At 43.3% G+C, this 1,210-nt stretch overlaps 1 protein-coding gene across 1 annotated transcript; it reads right to left on the reverse strand.

Moving 5' to 3' along the window:
• LOC129327693 (olfactory receptor 2T2-like) lies at positions 1-939 on the reverse strand. Its single transcript, XM_054976447.1, has one exon. The coding sequence runs from the start codon at positions 937-939 to the stop codon at positions 1-3; it is 939 nt and encodes a 312-aa protein (XP_054832422.1).
• Between the last annotated feature and the right edge of the window lie 271 nt (positions 940-1,210).

Here is a 1,210-nt window from a genome sequence, read left to right on the forward strand (position 1 = left end):
TTACATGTCTCTGCTGCATCTTCCAAGCCATTTTCTCACCACTGCTAAAACATCTTGGTTTCTCAGACTGTAGATTAGGGGGTTCAGCATAGGAGTCACAATGTCACAAAACACAGAGACAATTTTATCCTGCTGTGGTGTTCTGTATGAGCTGGGTCTCATATATTTAAAACTGGCTGCTCCATAGAAGATGCCCACCACACACAGGTGGGATATGCAGGTGCCAAATGCCTTGCGCCTTCCTTCAATTGATTGCATTCCCAGGACTGTCAAAAGGATGGAAATGTAGGAGGCCAGGATGACTGAGATGGGGCCAAGAAGCATCACAATGCCAGCGAAGAACAACCCCTTCTCATAGGTGGATGTCTCAGAACAGGACAATTTCAACAGAGTGGGAACTGTGCAGAAAAACTGGTTGATGACATTTGACTTGCAGAAGGGAAGACGGAGCACGCAAACGGTGTGTATCAGAGCATGAAAAGAAGCACCAATCCAGACTCCTGCTGACAAGACTAGGCAGGTCCTCCTAGTCATGTGGATAGAATACTGCAAAGGCTTGCATATTGCCACATACCTGTCATAGGACATCACAGTCAGCAAGAGACATTCTCCCCCTCCCATGGTCAATGTGAAAAATATCTGGATGCCACATCCGGCCAATGAAATGACATTCTTCTTTTTTAAGAAGTCCATTGACATTTTAGGAACAATGGTGAAGATTTGACAAATGTCCATGAAGGACAACTGACTGAGGAAGAAATACATGGGGGTCTGTAAATCAGAACCTGTTTGTATAAGCAAAAGAAAGAGACAATTCCCAAACAAGGCCATAAGGAAGGTAAGTAGAAGAGCACTGAAGAAAAGTGTGTGCATTGTTGTGTGGTTTAATAACCCAAGGAAAACAAACTCAGTCCACGATGTCCTATTTGTCCAGTCCATTTCATTTCACCTGAAGGCACAAAAGAAAGGGTGGATATTGAAGCAGAAAGGGAAGCACAGGCTAAGGAGGCAGGCAGAAAAGCAAGGAGATGAGTAAGAACCTGTACGTGTGTCTTCAAGCATGGGTGCACGCATATATATAGTCAGAATTTTCTTTGAAATTTTCACTAACAATATTTAAGAGGCCATTATTCAATTCATTTTGCTCCTTGGCTTGCCTTTCATGGGTGCTATGAACTCCCACGGCATATGCATTTTTTAAACTCAAGAA

The sequence above is a fragment of the Eublepharis macularius genome, chromosome 4 (assembly GCF_028583425.1).
Source record: "Eublepharis macularius isolate TG4126 chromosome 4, MPM_Emac_v1.0, whole genome shotgun sequence".
NCBI classification, from domain to species: Eukaryota; Metazoa; Chordata; class Lepidosauria; order Squamata; family Eublepharidae; genus Eublepharis; species Eublepharis macularius.

Bases quoted from the DNA above. Each gene is read 5' to 3' on its own strand.
- LOC129327693 (XM_054976447.1), bottom strand. From the start codon at position 939: ATGGACTGGACAAATAGGACATCGTGGACTGAGTTTGTTTTCCTTGGG.